We start from the raw sequence: 25,228 nt of genomic DNA, 5'->3' as shown, positions 1-25,228 counted from the left end.
ATTAAAATTAAATAACCATTTTTAATTGATATTTCTGCTTTTAAAGGAATTTGTTTATCTTCGAAAGTTATATTTTTATTCATTTTCTTACTTGTTTGGTATAATAAAATAAATGATTCTGTTCGACTTAATCGTTCTAGTGTATTTTGATCATTTAAAGTAGTTCTTAAAATATTAATTGATGACAAAATTTTATTTATTTTGTTTTGTAGATGTTTTATTGAAATATTGTCAAATTTAAAATAAATTTTTATACCTTCACACATTTTAGAAAAAAAATTAAAATCATATTTTTTTATGAATAAGAAACGTTTTTGACTCCATGTTGGGACAAGTTTATTTGCTTTCGGTACACAAGTAAGATTATTTATGTTATTTAATAATTCTTCCGTTATATATTTTATTACTTTATTTGGAGTGTTATATTTTATTAAAAACATTGGTTCAAGTATAGTATTTTTTTCGAATGTTTCTCGAATTTTATATTCAAGAAGTGATAATTGCAATGAATCTATACCATATTCAATAAATGTTTTATCATAGTTAATGTTATTTATGTCATATCCAATAACACTACTTTCCAAAAACGTTTTTATAATCATTTCTATTTTAGAAAAAGTTGTTTCATTTTTATCAACAATGTTTATTGTAATATTTCCATACAAAATTGGATTATTTTTAAAATATATTTGTACTTTATTTGTTGTATTAACAATTTTAATATCATTATTATAAAGTAAAAGATATGGTAGTTTCAGTGATATCTCAATTCTACACTCTCTTGGAATATTAATATTACTTCTTTTTAACAATTCTTCTAAAATATGATCCCAACTCCATATTTCATTATATTCAACTCCATTTATATATTTATCAGAACAATTTAGCAAATCTATGTAATTAATATCTTCAAATTTACCTAAATACAAATAATAAAAATTAATTGTAATTCAACATACAATTTTTTAAGGTAAATACATAATTACTATAATCAAGTATGATAGAAGAAATAGATATAAACAAAGAATCATCGTAGTATTTATCAATAAAATCTTTTATTAATAATTTTAATTTGTTATGCAACAAATTATTTATGTTCATCATCAAAAAATAATAAACAGTTTAATATTTTTATCTATTTAATAGAAATATCAGTATATATAAAAGATACTTTTTAATTAGAATCATTATTAAAAGAGTAGCTAATTAAAATTGAATTTTGGCTATTTTTCTTAATAAAACATTATAACAAATACTAATATAAAAATTTTTATCAAATTTAAATTTATTGTTCTAGTTAAAATCAATTTTGATATAAAGTATGCTAATTTTTTTAATTTATAAAAATAATTAACATTTTTTTAAAACCATATTATAGTATTATAATATTAGAATTTAATTTCATATGCTTGAAATCAAGATTTCGAAGTAAATTGATAAATGATACCTTTAATAATTTTAATAATTTTGTTATTTGAAATTAATAATTAAATAATAAAATGATTATAATAGTGGTTTCACTTTTATATTAAAACTATTGTTAGATACATTATTACCTTTAATTATTAAAATGATAAACAAGTAATTGTAAAACCAAATATAAGAATAAAATATTTTATTTTTGGCATTTTTTAATAATAGAATACTTTAATTTATAATAATTATTAAGTAATATTATGTTAGATATCTGTTTGCCTTTGGTAATGTCCTCGATACAATTGACTTGCACTTTTACTTCTCATTCTTTGTAATTCATCAGGATGATAAGCTAATGGAATACATTTGTAATGCGCTCTTGATTGGGGACGACTTTGTGGTCTTGTTGGAGATAAACTTTTATTTCTAGCTCGTTCTTTAGATCTTGATTGTTGTCTTTCATATTTTCTTTTACTATCTCTATATTGTCTAATAAATGGTTTTGGTGGTTCTGAATCCCATTGTGTTCTCCATGGTGGTACAGATCCTTTAGGATATTCTTGTCTTTGACCATCATTAAGTTGCCAATCAGCAAAAAATGGACGTTCTTTTGATGAAGATCTATAATGTGGATCATGTTTTCGATAACCTTTTTGTGATGGTGGTCTTGAAAAATGTCTAGATTCTGGTCTAGATTCAAAACCAGCTGGAATTGCTGAAGTAAATGTACCAGCTATTCGAAAGTAATAAAAAAGAACAATAGCAAAACAAATTGACTACAATATAAAATTATAAGATAATGATAATAAGTCTTACAAAATGATAATATTTTTAACTTACATTTATACCTATTGACATTACGAACTCAGCAACACTCATTGTTAGCTGTTCATTAAATACATCACCTGACCACCACAATACAGCATAAGCAGTTGTCAGCATTATATTTGGTATAACAGAACAAAACCATGGCCATATAGCAGCAGGACATCTTTTAATAGTTCCATAAAGTAATGAAATAGAAGCAAAAATATGAATAAAATTGAGACCAAGACATATTACGACAATTGTAAATAATGCTATAAAAAAATAAAACAAAATTTAAAATTAAATAATAAATACCATTAACACGTCTTCTTTCAGGTGTTTCTGTATACAAAGCATAAAGTCCAGGAAAACGTGCAGCAAAACCATCCAAACCATGATTAAATGGAACTTGTCTATTTTCATATTCCCATGTTAATCCTCTTACATAACTTACTTGCCATCCAAGAACACCATATTGAATTAAACAAAATAACTTTAATCAAAAAATGTTTTTTATAATTATATAATTAAATATTTTAACCTACAATACTCCAACCAGCAACACATATCGAAGATGCTCTAAGACATGCATATGGATCTGTCATTTGATAATAAAAAAAAATAAATATAAAAAAGTTTTACATATATTTTATAAATATATAATAATAATATTGTTGGTACTACAAAGTATAATAATAATAATAAAAGTAAAATAAAGTAAAAATAGAACGTTTATAACCATATAATGTGAGTTTTAAATATATAATCAATTAACAATTTTAGTATTACCTTATAATTTTGAATTCAATAATCTCTTTTAATTTTTAATATGAAGACTATAACCAGAAAATATATATATATGTATGATGCTTATATTAATTTACCTTATAATAATAAGGATATATAAAATTATAGTATAATATACAAAAAGATAAAAATATATATATATATATGTGTTATGAGTTTAATAATTTTACTATAATATATGTAAATATACAAGAGATATTACTGCTAACTTTCTATATTACATTAAACGTATACTGATAAAATATCAATAAAAATTTTACTTATAATATAAAAATGAAATATTATTGATGTTAAGACTTGAAAAAGTGTAGGAGGTCAGATATGGTGCAATAACTTGTACAATAATATATAAATAATATTTGTTTAGTTAAAGATATTATATTTATATATAATAATAGACAATATATAAAATTAGAATATTATAGCAGTTGTCAATAAGTATCAAAATATAATATTTATTTTTTTTTATTAAAATTAAATATTTTTTTTTATATAACAATATAAAACTATAACAAATTTTTTCTAAATAGCATATGATTAATGTATAAATATTTATAATTTATAAAAATAAAAATAAAAAAAAATATTCTAAGAATAAAAATTTAATATCACAAATTCTTATTTACATACTAATTTTAGATTTATGATTATATTTTTTATATTCTTTTTCAAAAAGTACATATAATATCTATAATTTATGCAAAAATTTTACTAAGTTTCCATTACAATTTTACATAAATAGTTTAATAAAATTTAAAATTAATTTTTTTAATATGTTTGAAAACTTTTTTTTGACAAACAAAGTTAAAATTTTTTTTTATTTAAAAAATTTGTTGTACTTTTTTACTGGAAATATTTTGAATCATACAAATATGATATAAGTACTATCGTCAAGTCATTTTATGAATATTAATTATGAATATAAAAATAAAAATAAAACAAAATTTATGGAAATTTTAATTTAAATCAAAAAATATTTTAAACTTAATTAAAAAAGTTGGTTTAAATTAAAAAAAAAAAGTTTTAAAAATTGATTAAATATTTTAATTATTTTTTATATATTATTAAATACTTTTTGCACTTTAAAAAATATTTAATAATGTTTCTATTTTTAGAAAATCAAAAACTAATAATTTTTGTTAAATTATAAATAAATAATTATAAAAAAAAAGATAACCCCTTAATGTATTAAAAAAAAACAGTACATTATTTTGCTTTATCAGTAAGCAGTATAAGTGTTTTAATTTGATGTATTATTTTTATGTAAATAATGAAAAATTTATCTGAATGTACTTAATTAGTCCTTTTTATAAATTATAAATAGAAATAAACGATAATGTATAATGTATTTCAAGTAATTTATAATTTAATAATATTAAAATTATTTTTAAAAAAGCCACTTCTAGTTAAAAAAACCGACAATATATGTAATAGTACTACTATCATTTATAGCTAAAATATAGTATAAATAAAAAAAAAACTTTGTAGAATTATATAAAATATTCTTTAACTGTTACGCTTTTATTAAAATTATAATATATCAATTATTGAGACGATAAAATTTAACAATATCAATGAAAGAAGTTGAAGTAGTATTATAGTTAAAATACTTTGAAAACAATTTTTTTTCTTGAAATTTTTTTATATTTACTGATTCATCAAAACTTTGGTTATAAAAATTCTTTGTTTTTCTGGTACCTGTTCAATTTCATTCATAAAAATGTGGTATATTTTGTCATTACAAATTATTGTTACAAATGGTAATGCTTCATCAACCAATATTTAATAACTTGTATTTCAATTCTCCAGACATTTGAACTTAACAATGTATTTAATTCAATATTAAAAAATAAAACAAAATTATATTTTTTTGCCATAATAAGTAATGATTATTTTTTGCAAATATAATGTTAAATATTTTCTTTACATTGTCTAAAAATTTTTTTAAACTTTAAATAATTACTTTTCTTCTATCAATTTTTGACATATGTTTATTGTAAAAAGTTAAACAATAATTATGAAAAAAATAATTTTCAATGAATAAACTTTAGTTGATATTACACCGATTTCTGATCTAGAATTAATATGTACTTTACAATAAGATTCTTATGATATATGAAACTTTTAAAAAGTATTTCCTACACCAATTAAAAAGCATTTTTAAGTTTATAGTAATTTAATACATTTAAAATATATGTTGTTTCAACAAGCTTGTAGTATCAAATACATAGATCATCTTAAAATGTTATTGTTTTGTATTAAAAAATTATTTATTAATTTTAATATTTTAAGTAGCACTTCCACTATTTGTTGAAATAGTTTTTTTTTCAGTTATATGATATTCAACACACACTTAACATTAATTGATGACAACGGTTTATATTTTATGTACTTTTTATTTTCATCTAATGAAACTTTTTCAATTTGAAAAAAAAATTTACCTCTTTCTGTATTTATTACACAATCAATCAGATTATTTAAAAATTTCTTTTACATAAATTTTTTAAATGAACTTTTAACTATTTTTTAAACATTGTATAATACATGTAAATAACACATAATCTCCTCATTCTAATTTATTACACTATTATGGTAAATTTTTTTAATACTTAATTGGCTATTCGATATTGTAGCTATATTATTATATAAAAAAAAATATAATTTGTTTGGTATTTTCAATAACTATACTGTCATTTGAAACAATGAAAAATTTAATATTATTATTTTTAACATTGTCAATATTTATGTTAAAGTTTATTAAATTACATTATTATTCTTATTATTATTGAATTATATTATTTTTGAAATCATAGTTTCAAAAGATTCAATTTTGTCATTTTGCGGAAGAAATAAAAAAATTATCTTAACAAATATTGTTACTAATTTTTTTTACCTTTTGAAATTAAAAGAGAAATTTGTTTTTACTAATATGATTGAAAAGCTTTTTATTCAAATAAGAAAAGGTGAACCTCCTTTAACTATTACTAATATATACCAGAAAATTTTGTTGATTTAAATACAACGCAAATATTTTTCCTAATTGTTGAATGACTATTTCTATAAATTGTTAAATAGTAAAATTTGGATGTTTGTCAAAAAAAAAGATACTTTATTAATTTTGTTATACTTTTTTTTTATTAGATAAAATTTTGCAACTAAATTTAATTAAATATTTTCTAATTTTTCTATAATTATTTATAATTTTATTTTTTATATACAACAACAACATTCATTGTTTGGATCAAAATAATGTGAATGAAGATTAATATCACATGGTATACCATGTATAACCCACCTGGTATTAGCTATTCTAATTTGGAAGATAAAGTTTTTGTCAAAGTTTATCTTATCATTAGACAAAATGTGATTTGTTAAAACAGAAATTATTCCTACTGTTTTGAATATGATAATATTTTTACTATTTTTTTTTAATATTATTATTAATAGAAATACTTTAAATTAATATTTATATTTTTTTTTAAAATAAATATTAAAAATATCATCATAATCATCATTTAAAAAATTTTTTTTTAATTTTTATTTCTATTTGAATATTTATAATTTATGATTTACATAAGCAAATATTACAAACATCTTTATTTTATAATTAATAAATACCAAGAAAATAAATTTAAATTATATTTAATATTAATTTTTTTTTAATGTTATCGATATACAATTAAATTGTTAATATGTTTTTTAAGATATTTACTATATATTTTATTCATGTTATATTTAAATTTTAAATAGTAACCAATCATAGGTGTTAAATTAAAAAGAAAAAGAACTCATTTAATTAGTTTTTAATTAAATATAGGATATGTATATATAGTATTGAAATTTTAAACAAAAAATTATTTTATATTTAGATAAATTTTATTAAAGTAATTTTTATAACAACCTTTTAAATTATATCATTTTATTCTTTATAAAACAAACAAATAATTTGACTAAAGATAGATATTATTTATATTTAAACACTTAATGCTTATCATTAATTTTTAAATCATGATTAACACTTTTTTTACACAAATATTTTTACAAGAATTTAAAAAAAAAGTGTTTTTATCGTTGGGTTGTAACGACAGAAGATGATAAATTATTTTAAAAATAAAATACTTTGAGGTGTACTTTAAATATGAATATTTACGTGAAAAAGTAAAGATTTCTATTTTATTTAAAGTTAATTTATCAATTCCCATAAAATTTTCTTTTTCTCATTTATATATATATATATATATATTAAATGTTTATTTTTAGTTATAATAATATATATAACCAATGGTCAAGTAAAACTTTGAAAGTTTAATTAACGTAATTATTTAACTAGATATTAAAAAAGCGGATATTAAAATACAATTTTTTTTAATTACCACTACATTAGAAATTAATAAAACTACAATATATAATTAATTTCATAATAAATCATTTCGTGTATAAATTTATTAAAATTATTAACTTTTCTTATGACCTGTTTTCTACCAATAATTTTAATCATCAAACATCACAATATACATTAGTTTCTTGTTTTATGTATTTATATCTTTAAAATACTTTTTAATATCATTGTACTGACACATTCAATCAAGTCATTTTCTTAAAATACAAGCTTCACATTTACATATTATTCATAAAAACATCATAAATATTAATCTTATGCAGTAGTTATCAAATGATCAAAAATTACATAATAATAATAATTAACATAGATTGTTGTTTAAATAAATTATTTCATAAAAAAATATTTATGATATGTACATAAAAAAAAAGATTTTATCTTTATCTATAATAATTTTTTCCTAATATTTATTTTTTAACAAAATTTTTTATAAAATACTAGATACATATTATGATAAAATAAATCCTTAAACTTATAAAAACTTATTTTTTTTTTAATTTATTGATATTTTTTATTAATTGATACAAAAATTTTCTATAAATACTCCTGATCTTTACAAGATCTCTTGATTGGTATAGTATTACTTATTTTATTGAATTAAATACAACTTGTTAATCACTACTATTGACACATGTTTAATAAAAAAAAAAATAATTATTTATGTGCGCGTCATATATATATATATATATATATATATAATATTTAATATTTCTTAATATAATTAGAAATTATAATTGATAGTAAAAAAAAAAACAGAAATATTTAATAACAATATGTATAATTATTGTTTTAAAATTTTTAAGGAAAATATCTTTCGTTTATTATTTATATATCCTTTTTATATTATCAAAATATTTAGGTATATTATTATATTATTTATCAATACTGACACTAAATATATTATATATAATATAATGTATCATTGATAAAATTATCCCAATTCACCTTTAAGTATTTAATTTTTAAATGACGATTGAATGTTAAGCTGCATCTTTCTCTCTCACTATTTACAATAATATCAAATATTATTTTAACTGATAAGATTATACACATATCAATGTATTAGTCTTTCGCGCAAAAAAAAATGTTATTTTTTATTTAGCATTACTTATACATGATGTAAGAATAAGATTAAAATAATAAATTTTTATACAATATTTAATTTTTTTTATTTGAAAAGAAAAAATATATATTTATTATATACACTTTTTAATGTCTGATAAATGCGTCATTATATCAATAGGATAGTTCATCTCCTTTTAATATTTAAATGGCATATAAATAAAGATATTTTGTTTGATTAATATATCATGTACATTGTAGTATCTGTGTAGTATGTATTTTTCTTAAACTTTTTTTTTTTATTATAATTGATGAATGTAACATTTTGATATCATATTTTTTTTAAATATTTGTTTCTATTGAAAAAATAAATATTTACTAGAGTATTATAAAAAAAATGTTCGATGACCTATTGAAAGAATTAGAGATTTTCCAAAAATTACTATCAAATTAAGATTGTAAAAAAGCGACGACATATAATTCAATGATTAGATTATGCTATATCGCAAATTACATACAATTTTTATATATTTCTTTTACTCTGCATGTTAGAATATATATTTATACATATTCATATACATAGATACTCTTTTATTTTTGATCTTATTCGGCATATCATAAATTTTGTAACACATATAATATAATCTTTTAAGTAAATAATTTTAACACTTCTTTATTTTTATTACTTTTAGATAACTCTTTTTTTTTCAATTAATCATATTTTTAATACTAAAAATTAATTTTTTTTTCTTTATCTCTCAAAAATGACTGTTGAATGCAAAAAAAGATGTATTGGTAAACTTGGTTTTGCAATTGATCGTGGTGGTACATTTACTGATATAATATGTTGTTTTCCTTCTGGAAAGATTGAAAAACTTAAATTATTATCAGAAGATCCAACAAAATATAAATGTGCTCCAACTGAAGGTATAAGGAGATTTTTACAAAAATTTACTGGAAAAAATATTTTAATTGATGAACCTATTCCAACAGGTTGGTATTTTATTATATTTAATTAATTAATTAATTATATATTTTTTTTTCTAGAAAATATTGAATGGATACGTATGGGTACAACAGTAGCTACAAATGCACTTTTAGAAAGAAAAGGAGAAAAATGTGCTTTAATTATTACTAAAGGATTTAAGGATATTTTATATATTGGTAATCAAACACGTCCAAATCTATTTGATCTTAATATTATAAAACCAGAAGCTCCATGTGATAAAGTTGTTGAAATTAATGAAAGAATTTTAGTTCCAATAGATAATGTATATAAAGATGTTGAATTTAAAATTGATGGATTATATGGTTCATGTGGTCATTTAGATGGTTTGATTATTGAATCACCAATTGAATCATCAAATATTGAAGAACAAATAAAATTATTAAAAGATGAAGGTTATACATCATTAGCTGTATCATTTGTTAATTCATACGCCTATCCTGGTCATGAAAGATATGCTGAAAGTATAGCATATAAATTTGGTTTTGAACATGTATCAGTATCTCATAAAGTTTCAAATATGGCAAAATTTGTCCCAAGAACATTTACTACTGTAACAGATGCTTATTTAACACCAATAGTTAAAAAATATATTGAATCATTTAAAAAAAATTTTAATGATAATTTAAAAGGAATTAATTTAGAATTTATGCGATCTGATGGTGGTTTATGTGCAATAAATGATTTTATAGGATGTAGAGCAATCTTATCAGGACCAGCTGGTGGTATTGTTGGTGTATCTATAACAGCTTATGATAATGAAACTAAACAACCAGTAATTGGTTTTGATATGGGTGGAACATCTACAGATGTTTCTAGATATGCAGGAGAATTTGAACATACATTAGAAACTCAAACAGCAGGTGTAACAATTCAAGTCCCACAAATGGATATTCATACTGTAGCAGCTGGTGGTGGATCAAGATTATTTTTTAGAGATGGTCGTTTTATTGTTGGTCCTGAATCAGCAGGTTCAGATCCTGGTCCTATATGTTATAGAAAAAATGGCTACTTAACTATTACTGATGCAAATGTTGTTCTTAAAAAAATAATTCCAGATAGATTTCCTAAAATTTTTGGTCCAAATGGTAATGAACCATTAGATTATGATGCATCATATAATGAATTTGAAAAATTAACAAAAAATATAAATTCTTATCTTAATGAGATGGGACAATCATCATTATCAATTGAAAATGTTGCAGAAGGTTTTATTAATGTTGCAAATGAAACAATGTCAAGACCAATAAGAACATTAACAGAAGGTAAAGGTTATAATACTGCAGCACATGAACTTTGTAGTTTTGGTGGTGCTGGTGGTCAACATTGTTGTGCTGTAGCTGAAAAATTAGGTATAACAAAAATAAAAATATCACCACATTCTGGTTTATTATCAGCATATGGAATTGGTGCTGCTGATACTGTTACAGATACAATATGGCCATATAATGATGATCTCTTAATAAATGAAAGAAAAAGACAATTTTTAACAAAAAAAATAATAAGTATGATGAAAGAAACTAAAGATAATTTACTTAATAATGGTTTTAAAAATCTTGATGTTCATCATAAAGTTGAATTTTATCTTCGTTACCATAAAACTGATTCAACAATACCAATAATTGTTGATATATCTAGAACTGATGTTAATGGTATATTAAAGTTAGAAGAATTAGAAAAAGCTAAAGAAGGATTTGAATTATTACATAAAAAACAATTTGGATTTGTTCATAGTGATCGCAAAGTAATTGTTAAAGATATACGTGTTGTAGCATCAGCAAAACGTTTTTCATATCCCAAAATAGAAAATATAAACAATAATTCATTAACTAATAATTATGAATATGAAGAAATAGTTAAATGTTTTTTTAATGGAAAATGGATGGAAACAAAATGTTTATTACTTGAAAAATTAAAATGTAATAATATAATTGATGGACCAGCATTAATATTAGATTCTGATTGTACTGTTGTTGTTGATCCTAATTGTATTGCTACAATAACAAATGATGGTTCAATTAATATTGATGTTCAAGATAGAGGATTAAAAAATATTGGTATTAATTTAAATCCTATACATTTAAGTATATTTAGTCATCGTCTTATGAGTATTGCTGAACAGATGGGTAAAGTACTAGAAAGAACAGCAATTTCAACAAATATTAAAGAAAGATTAGATTTTTCATGTGCATTATTTGGTCCTAATGGTGATTTAATAGCTAATGCTCCACATATTCCTGTTCATTTAGGTGGTATGCAAACAGCAGTTAAATATTTAATTAAATTAAAAGGACCAGGTGGAATTAAAAAAGGTGAAGCTGTATTATCTAATCATCCTAAAGAAGGTGGTTCACATTTACCTGATTTAACTGTTATAACACCAATATATATATCAAATGATAATATACCTGATTTTTATGTTGCTAATAGAGGTCATCATTCAGATATTGGTGGATTAGTTCCTGGATCAATGCCACCAAATTCAACAACAATATTTGAAGAAGGTGCTGTATTTAAAAATGCATTTACAATTGTTGAAAATGGTATATTTTTAGAATCAAAAGTAATAGATGCATTAAATGAACCAAGTAAACAAATTGGTTGTACAGGAACTAGACAATTAGCAGATAATTTAGCAGACTTAAAAGCACAAATTGCTGCAAATCAAAAAGGAATTTCACTTCTTACAGATCTTACAAATGAATATGGTTTGGATGTCGTAAAAGCTTATATGAATCATATTACAGAAAATGCTGAAAAATGTGTACGTGATTATTTTAAATCACTTCATAATTCATTATTAACATCAAAAGATATGATGGATGATGGTACAATTATAAATTTATCAATAAAAATTGATAAAAATAATGGTGAAGCAATATTTGATTTTACAGGAACAGGACCACAAAGTAAATATAATTTAAATGCTCCTGAAGGTGTTGTTAAAGCAGCTATTATTTATTGTATACGATGTCTAGTTGGACGTGATATACCATTAAATCAAGGATGTCTAAATCCTGTTAATATAATAATACCACAAGGTACAATATTATCACCAAATGAAGATGCAGCAGTAGTTGGTGGAAATGTTTTAACATCTCAACGTATTTGTGATGTTATACTTAGTGCATTTGAAGCATGTGCTGCTTCACATGGTTGTATGAATAATATAACATTTGGTAATGAATATATGGGAGGATATTATGAAACAATTGGTGGTGGATCAGGAGCAGGTAAAAATTTTAATGGAAGATCTGGTGTTCATACACATATGACAAATACAAGAATAACTGATCCAGAAATTGTTGAAGCAAGATATCCTGTTATTGTAAGAGAATTTTGTATAAGACAAGATTCAGGAGGAAAAGGAAAATATAATGGTGGTAATGGAATAATAAGAAAACTTCAATTTAGAGCTCCAATGACATTATCTGTTTTAACGGAACGTCGTATAACAAAACCATTTGGTTTAAATGGTGGTAATCCTGGAAAATGTGGTGTTAATTCAATAATATCTTTAAACGGTGATAAAAAAGATATAGGAGGTAAAAGTACTGTTAATGTTTCTGCTGGAGAAATATTAGAAATAAAAACTCCAGGTGGAGGTGGTTATGGTATTCCAAATACCTAATTTACACTTATATAATATGATTTTTTTTATTTTATCTTAATATTTTAATTTTGTTTTATCGTTAGTTATTAATAATTATTTTTATTAATTAAACGTGCCATTTTTTTTATAATAAATTGTTGGTAAATTTTTTTTTTTATAAATAATACATAAAATATTTATAAAAAAGATATTTAAAAAAAGAGTAAATTATCATGTCTATTATTTTTATATTATCTTTTTTTTCGCTATAAAAGAATTTGTATAGCTAATAATATCTTTCAAGTATTTTTAACACCTGGTTTTAAGTAGACATCCATTTATAGACAAGTCAATGATATCAGGTTTTTCACTATTAAATAGCTAATATTAACCAGTATTTTTTATTTAAAAAAAATTTTTTTTACATTAATCAACTTTCACTTTGACATATTTTGCTTATTCATTGCTTTTCTTCCAAATATGTATGTATATATATATTTATATACATAAACATATAATATTAAAAAGGTTAAAAACATGGATTTATCAATAAATGTTTACTTCGATTAAGAATATGTCTTCTTAAAATCTGGATTAGCGTAAAAAGTAAGAGGTGGGCCTAATAATTGTAGAATAAATGTATATTTTTCACAATCACTAATTTTTTACAAAAGAAGCTTTCACTTTTTTTTTACTTTTATTAAAATTTAAAAATATATTATTTTATATATTATGGATAATATTAAATGGTTGGAAGATCATTATTGTTGTTATGTCATTGATACTAGTACACCTGATGCATTAGAAAAAAGTTTTAATGCTTGGTTAAAAGTACGTTTATAAAAAATATATTTTATTTTAATTTATTAATATAAATTTTTAAAGAGCTCTCCATCACAAGAATATAATATATGTTATCAATTTCAATCTACAATACCAGATACATATTGTGATACATCAAAAGAATATTCTAATTATTATCTTAACAATATTAATTATTTTAATTATCCAATTACAAATGATTGTGGTATTTTAAATAATAATACAACAACAGAAATATCATCAAATATACCAAGAATAGAAAATGAAAAAAAACAACCACGTAAACGTAATAGTCATCGAAGAACTTCAGGAACAAATTTATATGGAAGACCATATTGTCCTGGAAGACCACTTTCAATGTCAGAAAGATGTCGAATTATTGAGTTACATCGTCAAGGAATGAAAGTAAATGCAATTTCAAAAGCTTTATGTGTTAGCCATGGTTGTGTTTCTAAGATAATTAGCAGGTTAGAATTTTTAAATTTTTGTTACAAAAAATATATATAATATTATCAATTTTAGGTTTCGTGAAACAGGTTTATTATCACCTTTTTCAAATTCTGAAAATAGAAGAAATAGGAAAGGAATAAAAAGTAATAACAATAATTTAAACAACAACAACAATAACAACAATAATAATAATAATAATAATAATATAGGTATTGTAAATAAAAACGTAAACAGCAGTCCACAAAGTACATGTGATACATTTGTTATTTCTTCTAACATCACTACAGATGTACAAGTTTCTGGAACAAACTAAATTAATAAACTCAAAGTTAGGATTTTTGCAAAAAAAAAGTGTTATTATAATTAATAAAAATATCTCATATTATTTACATTTTTAATTGTCCCAACAATTGAGTTTAATATAATTAATTAATTTTTTTTTGCATATGTAGGATTATTTAATATCATTTTTTCTTTTCTTTAATTAAAAACTTTTATAAATGATTGTTAAAATTAAATAACTAATTTTGTTTTTTTTTTTGTAATAAAGGATACCATGATATTTTTTAATATATAGTAATTTGTTATCTTTTTTTCTTTAATAATTATTATAATTATTTCATATTTAAGTGTAGCATAAATTTATAATTATTTTAAATAACTAATTAATTATTATGTTAAATACCTTATAAAATTTTAAAGTAATTAATTAGGAATTTTAATAACACTATAATAACATAATCATTTTTCCAACTTCTTAAACCATTATATAATTAATATAAATTGGTATGATTATAAATAAAAAAAATATATAACTAAATATTAATATAAATAATTTCTTCTTAAAAACATGCTCATATTTAGTAAGTAGAAAAAAAAAATTTAGATTATACGATAATAATAAAATAAATCAAAAATAATTATAAATGACTATATAAATAATCTTTAAAAAAGTATTTTTATTTTAAATGAATATAAACAACAATAGATTATACCAAAATATTGTTTAAAAATTATTTGCTTTTTAATTTACTAGTATTATAAAAGAAAAGATTTTTTTTTAAAATAAAAAAAAAGGGTTTAAATGATAGTTAGATATATGTAACATTTATTGTAAACCAGCCGCTATGATAAGAAAGATTGTAAACTTTTGTTATTTATGTATATTTAAGTTAAATCGTTATTTTAAACATTCATTGATTTGAAGTATCTTGTTGGTTAATGGAAACATTAAATATAATGAACAAAAATAAAGAAGTGTCACCATATATGAGACAACTCACATTACTCTACACAATAACTATAAAATCTTTTATTAAGCGATAAAATTATTCTACATTTTTATTATAAAGCTAGTTTTTTTTGCGCATCTCATTAAATATCTTATCATTTAATCTTTTTTTGGTATAGGTAATGAAAGCCAATAATCAATTTACCATTCATTCTTATCTTACTTATTTTTGTCTGTATTATTTTTTTAAAAATTAACTGACATTGTACATTGTTAAAAAAAATTTATTACTTTTAAAATTTTATATTCAAATCAATTACATTATTTTAATAACTATTTTTTTTTCTTTAATGACATCGAAAAATATTAATTAAAAGCAATAAGAAATTTTTGTGTAGTAAAATAATAATATAATATATTTTATTTTTATTTTTCACATATTTACACATAAACAATTGAATATTTATTTTAAAATACACTCACATTAATAAAATTTTAATATATCTTATGATTTTAAATTTTTATTTTATCTTAATAATGATTATTAAACTTTGAAACATATCTTTTTTATATCTTAATCTTTAAAGAATGTTTTTTGATATTTTATATATATTTTTAATTTACTTTTAGAATGTCGTTACGTTTTTTAATATTTATTATATTATTATTCAAAGAAATTACTTTTGCTGCTGAAAGTTGTACTTTTGTGGCAGGAAGAGTATTATGTCGGCATAATCAAACTCGTGTTATAGGAACCAACGTTGAATTATGGGATGAAGATAGTGTTGGAGTAAGTTTTATTTTTTTTAAATATAATATAAATAAACAATATTTTATAGTTTTTGAAATTTTTTGATCCAGATGATAGAGTTACAATATTTACAATTCAAAATGAAGATGGGTTATTTGATATAAGTGGTTGTGCAAGTGATCAAAATTGGTTTTATAATTTACCAAATAGACCAGAATTCTTTCTTAAAGTTATGCATAAATGTAACTCTGATAAACCAGAACTATTGGTTATTAAACCAAGTTTTCAAATCTTTGTACCAGAAATGTATGATTATCACATTGAACATCCAATAATTTTAGACTAACAATATTTATTTTTAAAAATAATTTATAAAAAAAAAATTTATTTTTATCTTCTCGAAAAATACTACCGCAATGTTAATTAATTAAAACAACTATTTTTTAACCGTACAAATAAAAAATATTAACTTTGATTTTTTTTTTCAATAAAAAATATAAATTATTAATTGAATATAAAAATTTTATATTAAAATTTGAACCAAAAAATAAGCTCTAAATATTATAAAAAAAAATTATCAATGAATGTGACTCAAAAATAACATTTAATTATTTGTTCAAATAAAAATATTTTCTACTAAGAAAATCAAAATACCAATGAATAATTATATTAAAATTTTAAAGTTCCCGAACATTTTATTTTTTAACATTTTTTTTTAAATATTTATATTTTAAAAAACATTATAAATTAAGTTTTGTTATTTAGAAAAATATATAAAAGAAAAGAAAAAATATTAAAAAATATTTTTAAAATGAAATTCTTTAATTCATACTTTTTTGTGGGCCTCCCTTTATTACTTTTGGCAGGGATTACTTTTCAACAACCAATGAAAGTTTTACCACAAGTGCCACAACAAAGAGTACAAGTTCAACCACAATCACCAAATCAATCTAATAGACCACAAGTTTTATCTGGCCAACCAAGACAAGAACAATTTAATAATGGAGTACCTATACCATTAGTTTTAACAGATCCAGAAAAACAACTAGAACCATTAGTAAGACCAGACCAACAAAAACAACAAGAACGCGATGCTAAAAATCAGGGTTCTGAATTTGATAGATTTCCTTCATCTGAAAGTGATATGAATAATAATCAAATTGGTAATTTCCCGGTTCCAGGTATGAATCTTTATCCTTCTGTTGCAAGAAGTTTAATGTTTAGAGCAGATGTTTCTGAACCAATGGAAAATAACCAATTAGATGATTATAATCCATTTTCTCCCAATAAACCATTTAATAATGGTATAGAAATACCAACTCAATTAAATTTAGTTGAAAATCAAGCAAAAGAATATTTTGAAGTTTATGGAAATTCTGCAGCTAGAGCACATCAATTTTGTAATATATATAGAAATACAATACATACCAGTGAATATTTACAACATTATTGTAATTATATTACTTCAAATGTTCAAAATTCTGAAACATTTTAAAAAAAATGTTAGATAAATCTAATTTTCTATTTGATAATATTAAAAGAAAAAATAAATTACATTTTTTAATTATAAATAATTTTCTTTTAAATAAATCATGAAATAAAAAATTACTTTAAAAAAATTATACAATTTAATAAAATGATATACATCTTTTTTGCTTCATTATACCAAACATATTATTTTTTTCGTGAATTATAAAATTGAATTATTCTAAATATTATCTTTCAAACATATCAATGTTACATGTTAAGATAGGCTCATTTAAATCAGATAAGACAGCATTAATATATTTAATACCAATTTGTACACCAACAAGTAATGATTTAACACCAAAACCATGGGTTAACATTGAGTAATGACTTAATTGATCTTGAATTTGTTCCGACAAAATTGGTGTATCTTCCTGATCAAGAATTGGACTACGATCATTCTCCATATATTGTGATAATTCTTCAAATACTTCAATAGCATTTTTCATTTTAGTTATCCTTTCAATTTTACATTTTTTTGCAACTTCCTTTGATGAACATTTTTCAAGAAATTTTTTATTTGCATCAATAGCAAGTGGATGAACAGGAAAATATTGTTTACTTACAGAATTAAAATCTTTTGCTAATACTAATGCTTCAGCTTCTGTTAAAGCTGACATCAATGTAACATTAGAGATCCTTCTTCTTCCTCTAGAAATAAATAATCCAATTTCACCAAGTTCATTAACTAATGCTTGAGATTTTGCAGGCATCTTTGCTCTTCTTAATAATGCTCCTAATAGTGAAAAATTAAATGACTCTGGACCAAGAAGTCTTCTTCTAATTTCACTTACAGTCATTTTATATTTTACAACATTAGATAAAAGTGATAATCTACCAGGTACTTGAGCAAATATTTTATCTTTAGGTACATTCATTAATGGAAATTCAGTTACTCCCTGATCTTTACCTGAAGTTTTTCCCATTTGAAGTATATTTAATGGTATAGTATTTGAGAGAACAAGTAAATTAGCATTACTTTCAAATGTTTCACCAATTGCTAATGCATTAGCAATACATTCTTGATTAAGTGTATCATTTGAATTAATAATATTTGGTGATATATTATTTGAACTTTGTGAAGAAATTGATGTTAAACTTGATGTTGTCTCTGTATCTTCATCACCATTAAACTGTATTCTTTCTAAAAAACTACTTTGTACTTTTTTACCATCCACCTCTTTATCATTATCTTTTTTTGATTTTTTTATTTCTAATAATTCTTCAATAATATAATTACGTTTGCGGTTACCTTTATCAGATTCTTTAGGAAGATTTGTTTTATTTTTTGATAATAAATCATATTGATCATTTGAAGTTGTTGTTAACGGAAAATTTATCAAATTTGTATTATTATCAAATAAATATGAATTTGATACTGTTGGAAACATACTTAACATATTCATTGGTTGAGAATTTATTAACGATAAATGATTTGACTGATTAAATGAAGATATTAGTAAAGCTAAATCTTCAGGTAAAAAATTAGATACTGTATTAGATGTATCAACAAATGATGACATGATAGTGATAAAAATTTTTAAAAAATCTTTAAATTAAGATATGTTTCTAAAATGACAAAAAGATATTTATCTTTAAATTACCAAAATAATATATTTCAAAAATTGACAAAAAAAAAAAAGAATATAAACATAATAAAATGCTAATGCAAGATACATTTAGATGATAGAATATATATTAAAATTTTTCAAATATATAACATTTTTATAGCATATTTTAAAAGCTACCAATTGACAGGTGATGTTTTGCCACTGGGTATATATAAATATTTTAATGATACTAATAAATAAAAAAATTCTACGTATATATAAGATATTAAAAGGTAAGCTATATAAATTTTAGTATTATAGGCAAAAATATATATAATTTTTAATATAATAAAAAGAAAATAAAGTACAAAATATTATTGCTAAGTAATATTTATAATTTTTTTTACGATAACCTATTTATAATATGCTTAGATAAATGTTTATATTTAGAGTTTAATAATATTAATGTATAAGAAAGCAGGCAGTTTTTATCATATCTAATAGCTTATTATAAAAAGCATTTACTGATTCATGATTTAAACAATATTTACTTATATAATAAATTTTGAGTAAAAAGTATGTGATTACATAATAATATAGATGATTTTCAAGGTCTTAACTTGTTCCAAATAATAATACAACGCTTCTAGGAAGGAAGTTATTCAAATCAAAAATTGTAGTTTAGAAGTCATTGGTAAAAATTAAATATATTTATTCATATAAACTAATTGGCGGAAATTTTAAATAACTAATTTTTATTACAAATAATGTTGTTAAATACTTTTTTTAGAAAATATATTATAGATAAATATATTAAAAGAAATATGTATCTTTCTTAATTATAAATGAATCATTATATTATTAAAAAAATTTTTTGTATATAATAGATTACTGCCTTTAGTAATTTTTACACTTTATATATATATAAATTTTTTTTTTAAATATTATCACATTTCATGGAGCTGTCAAAATGTAATCATTTTTCTTTGAAAGCTAATTGATAATTAAAATTAGTTTAATTATTTTGAAAATGACCTTTTACAAAATCATGGTTATAAAGAAATTAATGAAAGTAAAAAGTAATTATTTGTACATTTTAAATTTATATTATATTTCAACTGGTATTAAAAGAATAAACCATCAAATTAACTGTTACCTATATAATAATTATAAGTTATTTTATAAATGAAAAATTAATCTTTTAATTAAAAAAGCAGACAGTTTATCAAGCTTTTTAATTCAATTGGTAAATCTTAATATATTTTTATAAATGAAACTTATTCAAAAATATTTTATAAATAAAAAAAAGGTTATATTATTAACACTATGTATTAATATAAAATATTATTTTAGTTTTTTATTTTTATAAGTGGTGTTTCTAACATCTGCTACATAAAACAAAATATTTGTAGCAATATATTTTTATTAACTAAATTGCAGTTAGAAACGTTATAAAGCACTTTTATATATATGTTATTCTATTATTATAGAATATTTAAAATAAATGAAATTGAAGAAGTTTTATGCAAAATTTTCTCATAAAATTTTCATGTTTTATTTTATAATTTTTTAAATTATTTATTAGTGATATAATAAAAAAATAAACATAAAAACAATACTTTATCATTTTTAGAAATCATTTTTTTCAGGTAATAGTATATAAAGTTGATTGATTAAAAGATAAAAAAAAAAAATAAATTTTGAAAAATGAGCAATTATTGAATTAATATAGTTTATTATAAGAAAAAAAAAATAAAAACATACAAATTAAAGTTTGAAAAAGATGATAATTATTTTTAACAGCTGATGAAAAAAATTTTTACTTTAACATCTATAAAATATAAATGATAAAAGTATTGTAATTTTTTTTATTTTAAAATTATTAGCACAAGAAATTTTTAATAATTATAAAAATAATTAAGTTAGATAAAATAATAATAAAAAAATCTTTTTAAAAATTTATTATATTTAACATCATAAAGAAATATTTTTGATTTATTTACAAAAATTAAAGTTTAAAAAAGCATTTGGTAATAATGCTTTATAGATAAAAAAAGTATCTTAAAAAATAAATTTTTTTGTTGTGAACTAATAATATATATTGATAAAAAAAAAACTTTATTCTTTTGATGTTATGAATGTAAATTTAAAAACCATTTTATTTTAAACACTATTATTTTTATTAACAAAATATGACATATTTTAGTAAGAAACTATTTGATTATCAAAATCTTGAGTACAAATTTTATCACCCATCAATAAAATAATAAAACATTCTTTTCATTAAATTAGTAATTTTTATGTTTTTTTTTTCACTATCAAATATAGTTGTCTTAAATATGCATTTTTATTATGCTAATACTTAATGTAAAGATGATATTTTATTCAAATAGAATCATATTGCAGGTATAATTTTAAGTATAAAATTATTTAGTAATAAACTAAATAAAATTATTTTTGTGAATAAAAAGGATAAAAATAAATAAAAAAATTATTTTATAATCTTTCTGTTGTATTAAAAAGTTCCTCTTCTTCTGTTTCTTCTTTCTTCAATGTTTTTTCTATTTTTTGTAATTTATTTCCTTTTGATTTTTTATTTTGATTTGAAGAATTACCTTCTAATTTACCTCCACCATTAGATTTTATTTTTTTTGTTTTCTTTATCTTATCAGTATTACCTTTTTTAGCTTGGTCATAAGCTGTTTGTCCAAAAAGTCTTACAACATTACACATATGTGATGTTCCTAACTAAATAATTTATTGATAAAAAAAAATAATATATAAAAAAAATAAACATACTGTTTTACACAAATTATTACCCTTTGAAGCAACTGCAAGACACTCACAAAATGTATCATCACAACTTTTTTTTAAATCTTGTCTATCATAGCATCTATCATGTTGAAGACAACATTTATTTATTAATACTTTTTGTCCTTTACAATTAAGATCAACAACTGAACTAGCAATATTTTCTTCAAGTTTATTACTACCACATTTAAATGATTTACAAATATATAAAAGAGAACAAATAATGATAAAAGTAAAAGTTTTAGACATGATAAAAGATAATATTTAATAATAAAAATTTATTTGAATATTTTTTATCAAAATGAGATAAAGATAAATTTTCTAATATATATAGTCCTAAAGGCAAAGGAAAACAGGTTAGATGATGATTAATAATAAAGTATATAGTGAAAAATAGACTTTATCTGATTTAAATTTGAGAATTAATTATATATCTGTTAAAAATAAAATATTTAAAAACTCTATTTTGTAGTATGAAGCATTCTAATTTATCTAGTATCGTCAAGATAATAAGACATTGTAAATAGTAATGAAAACAAAAAGTTTTTATAGTCTTTAAAATATAAACTACAACTTTTTAATTTTTATCCTTAAAATTAACCATAATTTTAATTCTCTATATATCTTTTTTTTTTTATCAATAAATCTGTGACACATATTATAAATACATTTTTTTTTACTATTAAAATTAAATTTTAAAAAAAGTATTACAACAATCCTATTGAAAGAAAAACATTTTTGGTTTTTTATTATCAATAAAAAGTTTGATTCATTGTTTAATAAGATAATTGTTATTTGTTTTTTACAAATATGACATTATTTTTTCAGTATGATTCATTACTTACAATAAAATATATATTGATATGATTTAATAATAAACTTGTTACTACTAAAATATTATAATTAAAAAAGATTCAAAACAATTACGTTTTCAATTAAGATACATTGGTTTTTGACAAAAAAAACCCTCTGGCAAATAGTTAGTAATTTACATAATTTCTAAATATTTGTTTTAAAACCGAATATAAATTTATTATATCTATATATGATTTAAAGAGATTTTTATAAATTAAAAAAATTACCATATTTTATACAATATGAAATATTGAAAATAATCTTTTGTTTTATTTTGTTTTTTGATCATTGAATAAATAAATAAGATTAAAACATTTATATAATTATAAATAATTAATATTAAATTTTTATAACTTTATTTACCATCTTATAATTATTGGTTTTTAAATATTATTCATAATTTTTTTTTTGTTTATTAACTTTAGTAAACTTTTAATTATTATAATTTCTTTTAAAAGTTATTGTTTAAAAATATGTACACAATTAATTAGTGACAAATTATTTTTGACAAAAATATGTAATTGAAAGCAAATCAAAACAAATTAAATTATATAAATAGAAATTTTTAGAATAGTAGTATTTTTTATATTTATATTTTAAATAGATTTTGTTAGATTATAATACTAGTTAACAGATTAAATTATTATTTTTCTAGCTTTTTTTTAAATGATAATTTATATAATAAATTAAATTAACATGTATAAAATTATTAGTTTAAAACTTTTTACCCGACAATATTGTCATACAACAAATGTTTAATACTTTTTAATCATAAAGTTTTTATTTATATAAAATATAAAAAAATTAACTAAAAAACTAGTTATAAATTAAAATATATTGTAGTTTTGTTCAAGAAACAATTTTTTTTTATCAATTATACTGTAATTAAAATCATTATTTATCAAAATAAATATCCAATTGTAATTTGTTTGCAAATAAGTTAGAAAAAAAAACTACAGATATTATTTTTTTTTCTTAAACACATATTTGAATATATTTAGAAGTTATTTAAATAAAATTACTTTAATGCTTCCTTGATGATGAAGAGAATAAAAATATTTTTGAATTTAAAGTATAAATTTTTATAACAAAGTGAAAATTTAAATTTGTTTTATCTAATAAGAATGTGTCTTAGATTCTTATAAAAAAAGAATAATATGATTATTTATAAATGTTGTTTAATTTTTTACATGAAATATTATATTCAAATAATGTAATTTGTACTCGTTATCTTTTTATTAAGCTTATAAGTATTTATTAAATTATAATAACAGAAATAAAATGAATACAAAAAAATAAATTTAAATTAAAAAATTTTAAAATGTTTGACTATTATTTAAAATTAAAAATTTTTCATAATTATTAATATTTTCATTAAAATCTTCATCTATAAATCGTTCAAAATTATTTTGAATTTCTGAATACATTTCAATTATTATAATCTTATTAATACATAAAAAAATAAAATATGATAATGTAGAAATAATAAAAATAAATAAAAATAATATTAAATAAAATATTGTATTATGCATATAAAGTTACTAAAATAATTGCTTTTATTTTTAAAACTAAATGTATTTATTTTTAAAGTATATAATTAAGTAATTATAACTTTTAAATTATAAATGTAAACGCACTAAACTAATAATAACCACCTCTTATTAATTTTAAATTTTTATCATTATGGTAAAAACTACAAATATATTTTTAAAAGTAATCTAATAAATAAATATTATAAAAAGAAAATAAATGTATTTTAAAAAAAAAATTGGTATATTAAAATTATTTTATATTTTAGTATTTAGAAAAATAAATAAGATAAAGATTGTTAAATATTTTTATAATATAATTATTGAAAATAAAAATTTGAAAATTTTTTTTTATAAATAAAGTATTTATTATGAATAGTAAGACACGTCCAGATAATTTAATAACAAATCTTACCAACAAATTAAACATCATGAGTTTTCCTACTTTTCTTTATATTTATAAATATATATATCTATAATTTATCATTCATTCTTCTTTAAGTTTATTATATAAGAAAAAGAAGGATGTCTTCAAAGAAATCTATTAAAGGTTTTATATGAATAAAAATATTTTTTAACACTTTTATTTTAAATTTTATTTTCTTTATTTAAG

The 25,228-nt window shown here is 20.0% G+C and overlaps 7 protein-coding genes across 7 annotated transcripts; 4 read left to right on the top strand and 3 right to left on the bottom strand.

Moving 5' to 3' along the window:
- Positions 1-1,679: 1,679 nt before the first annotated feature.
- SRAE_X000057200 (Hypothetical protein) lies at positions 1,680-2,828 on the bottom strand (the record flags this gene model as incomplete). The annotated part of the gene is made up of 4 exons (XM_024644933.1): positions 1,680-2,192; positions 2,257-2,495; positions 2,539-2,716; positions 2,769-2,828. 4 exons carry the CDS (start codon positions 2,826-2,828, stop codon positions 1,680-1,682), a joined length of 990 nt encoding a protein of 329 aa, XP_024510441.1.
- A 6,427-nt stretch (positions 2,829-9,255) lies between these two features.
- On the top strand, positions 9,256-13,128 carry SRAE_X000057100 (Hydantoinase/oxoprolinase family and Hydantoinase B/oxoprolinase family and Hydantoinaseoxoprolinase, N-terminal domain-containing protein; the record flags this gene model as incomplete). Its single annotated transcript, XM_024644932.1, has 2 exons — positions 9,256-9,484; positions 9,539-13,128. 2 exons carry the CDS (start codon positions 9,256-9,258, stop codon positions 13,126-13,128), a joined length of 3,819 nt encoding a protein of 1,272 aa, XP_024510440.1.
- Positions 13,129-13,821: 693 nt separating this feature from the next.
- SRAE_X000057000 (Paired domain and Homeodomain-like and Winged helix-turn-helix DNA-binding domain-containing protein) lies at positions 13,822-14,674 on the top strand (the record flags this gene model as incomplete). The annotated part of the gene is made up of 3 exons (XM_024644931.1): positions 13,822-13,920; positions 13,975-14,378; positions 14,434-14,674. 3 exons carry the CDS (start codon positions 13,822-13,824, stop codon positions 14,672-14,674), a joined length of 744 nt encoding a protein of 247 aa, XP_024510439.1.
- A 1,549-nt stretch (positions 14,675-16,223) lies between these two features.
- SRAE_X000056900 (Transthyretin-like family-containing protein) lies at positions 16,224-16,689 on the top strand (the record flags this gene model as incomplete). The annotated part of the gene is made up of 2 exons (XM_024644929.1): positions 16,224-16,382; positions 16,432-16,689. 2 exons carry the CDS (start codon positions 16,224-16,226, stop codon positions 16,687-16,689), a joined length of 417 nt encoding a protein of 138 aa, XP_024510438.1.
- Positions 16,690-17,229: 540 nt separating this feature from the next.
- On the top strand, positions 17,230-17,838 carry SRAE_X000056800 (Hypothetical protein; the record flags this gene model as incomplete). The annotated part of the gene is made up of 1 exon (XM_024644928.1): positions 17,230-17,838. The coding sequence occupies one exon, from the start codon at positions 17,230-17,232 to the stop codon at positions 17,836-17,838; it is 609 nt and encodes a 202-aa protein (XP_024510437.1).
- A 220-nt stretch (positions 17,839-18,058) lies between these two features.
- SRAE_X000056700 (Transcription factor AP-2) lies at positions 18,059-19,393 on the bottom strand (the record flags this gene model as incomplete). Its single annotated transcript, XM_024644927.1, has 1 exon — positions 18,059-19,393. One exon carries the CDS (start codon positions 19,391-19,393, stop codon positions 18,059-18,061), a length of 1,335 nt encoding a protein of 444 aa, XP_024510436.1.
- Positions 19,394-21,916: 2,523 nt separating this feature from the next.
- Positions 21,917-22,480, bottom strand: SRAE_X000056600 (Phospholipase A2 domain-containing protein; the record flags this gene model as incomplete). Its single annotated transcript, XM_024644926.1, has 2 exons — positions 21,917-22,168; positions 22,220-22,480. 2 exons carry the CDS (start codon positions 22,478-22,480, stop codon positions 21,917-21,919), a joined length of 513 nt encoding a protein of 170 aa, XP_024510435.1.
- Positions 22,481-25,228: the final 2,748 nt, after the last annotated feature.

Source organism: Strongyloides ratti, assembly GCF_001040885.1.
Source record: "Strongyloides ratti genome assembly S_ratti_ED321, chromosome : X".
NCBI lineage: Eukaryota > Metazoa > Nematoda > Chromadorea > Rhabditida > Strongyloididae > Strongyloides > Strongyloides ratti.
The sequence above is the reverse complement of the archived record's forward strand: the minus strand, read 5'-3'. Positions and strand labels throughout refer to the sequence as shown.